Source organism: Alligator sinensis, unplaced genomic scaffold (assembly GCF_000455745.1).
Source record: "Alligator sinensis unplaced genomic scaffold, ASM45574v1 scaffold180_1, whole genome shotgun sequence".
NCBI lineage: Eukaryota > Metazoa > Chordata > Crocodylia > Alligatoridae > Alligator > Alligator sinensis.
The window spans coordinates 817,484-819,700 of record NW_005842640.1 but is presented as its reverse complement, the minus strand read 5'-3'; the positions used below and the strand labels follow the sequence as shown (position 1 = coordinate 819,700).

Below are 2,217 nucleotides of genomic sequence, written 5' to 3'. Positions count from 1 at the left end.
ATGTGGCCTGCCAGGCCGTTCTGTCTGGCCTGTGGGGCCCCTAAAAAAATTAGAAAATTAATATTAATCTGCTCCTGGCTGCCTGTCAAAGATGACATGAGCCAGGGGCAGTAGGAGCCAGGGGGAGCTACCAGGAGCCAACAAAAGGCCAGCTGGGCCCCAGCTCCCAACTGGAAGCCTCTGCCTGCCCCGACTTTCACTGCTTCCCTGCACGCCTGCTCCAGCACCATGTGGCCCCAGGCTGCATCGCTGGACTATGGGAGCACAGGGCCACACCAGTATTCCAGGGCCAGGAGTGGGAGGGTATGTGTGTGTGTGCATAGGGCGAGTCCCACAAGCACACCTTGCCATACACGCAGATCCCTACCCCAACATACCCTCACACACCCCAGTCACCCCCACACACAGGCCCCCACAAACCCCATACCCACCCACACTCTACATATCCACACACACTCGCATGCTCCCTCACCCCACACCTTTCCCCCCACAAAACCCTCACACACACCCACAGCCCCCCGCAAACCTATACCCACCCACCCAAACCCCCCACAGTATACAAGAGTAAGACTTCATTTTAAGCTATTGTGCAGTCATCTCTTTGTACACTACACAAACGCACATAAATCAGGACAAAAATATTTTTTAAAATCAAATTAATGAATATTGTAGATGTTTGATTTTTAGCATATAATTTGGTATTTTTCTGGCTCTGGCAAAACCCCTTGCTGAAAGGACTACTCCTGGGGGGCAAGGAGAGGGACTTCTGGTGGCAAAGGTTGGGGGTTAAGGGGTGGGACTTCCAGTCCTAAGATGGTGACCAGGGGGCAGGGCACCTGTCAGGGGGTGGGGCTACCCATGTGGTCCTCGACAGCTTGCCAAAACTCGGTAAGCAGCCCTCCACCCGAAATAATTATCTGTCCCTGCTGTATCTGATAGAGAGGTATCAATTACAGCAGAGACCCATAGAAACTGTTGTCCTAACTTCAGATTACATTCCTGCGATAAAATATCAGTTAGTCATACTTTAATGTTACTATTAAGTAGCTTGTCCCAAGACACTATTTGTTTTCTCTTTTAGCACGAGTGGCTGTGGCTCAGAGCAGTTCACTCAATCTGTTTGCTAATCGGGATGCAGAGCTGGAACAGCGAGCAATGCTCCTAAAGAGATTGGCCTTCGCCATTTTTAGCAGCGAAGTAGACCAGTACCAGAAGTACCTTCCAGATATACAAGGTAAGTAGAAATTCATTGTTCACTATTCTTTTTAAATAAAATGGATTGTTGTTGAGAAATTTTCTTATAAAATTTGTGGTCTCTGTGGTGATGTAACGTCAGCCATCTGGCTTTGGAATCTGTGGGCCAGATTTTATTGAAATAAGCGACAAAAATCTATGAATTTCAGTGGGAGCAGTGTTAGGTCTTTAAATTATATTAACACACGTGAGCTTTCTCGTTGCCAGCTGACTTCAAGCCTGATCATGTCACAAATCTATCATCTTACCATTTTGTCAGTATCCATGGACAGGCTGGTTTGCATAGAGGATTTATATGCACACGTTTTATCTTACTCTACTTCAAGAAGGGAGGTATGCTAGGTTTAGAGAGAAATATTTTAGGTTCTAAAAATTCCTGTAGTTGTTTATTTTGCACTTCTGTCAGTCTGACTAATACCGCATGTTCTGACATATAGCATGCCCCAAAATAAAATACACACCTTTGTTTTTAAAAGCAGAATGAAGAAAAAAAATATTTTTCCAGAGTTATGGCTGCAGAGCTGATGCATGCTTCCTTTTCTACTTAACTAAAAGTTAAAACTTTAACTGCTCCTGAAGACTGTACTCCATAAGTGGATCTATGATTTTGAAAAGAGGTAGTCTCTCCAGGGCTGTCAAATAGGAGGAGAGAGACCAGGAGCAGCTAGCAGACAACAAAATTACCCTAAAAAAGGTTACCTTGATTAGTGGAAAATCAAGACTATTATAAAGAGAAATTATAGTTAACATTTTTTGCCACAGTGAATGACGAGAAGTCATTAAGTCAATTGGCACCCTCAATTGACACAAGGCTAGTACTGCTGCACTGAGGAGTAGAAATCAAAGCAAAGTGTTTCTCTTTTGGGCAGAAAACAACCTCCCCACTTCAAACATGCATCCATTTTGGGGGTGCTGACTTCTGGGGAAAATGTGTGTGAAGTATGCAAGTAAATGTAATTGTTA

General features: G+C 44.5%; 1 protein-coding gene across 10 annotated transcripts in view; it reads left to right on the top strand.

Annotated features, from left to right (window-relative positions):
• The window catches only part of DOPEY1 (dopey family member 1), a 107,436-nt gene that overhangs the window by 86,688 nt on the left and 18,531 nt on the right, over positions 1–2,217 (top strand). For all 10 annotated transcript variants that reach the window (XR_003096211.1, XM_025215328.1, XM_025215329.1 and 7 more), the window contains one exon: positions 1,082–1,234. Coding sequence is in view for 9 of the 10 variants with exons in the window: in XM_025215328.1 (XP_025071113.1) it covers positions 1,082–1,234 (153 nt within the window). In the remaining variant the exon portion in view is untranslated. The remainder of the gene's footprint in view (positions 1–1,081; positions 1,235–2,217) is intronic.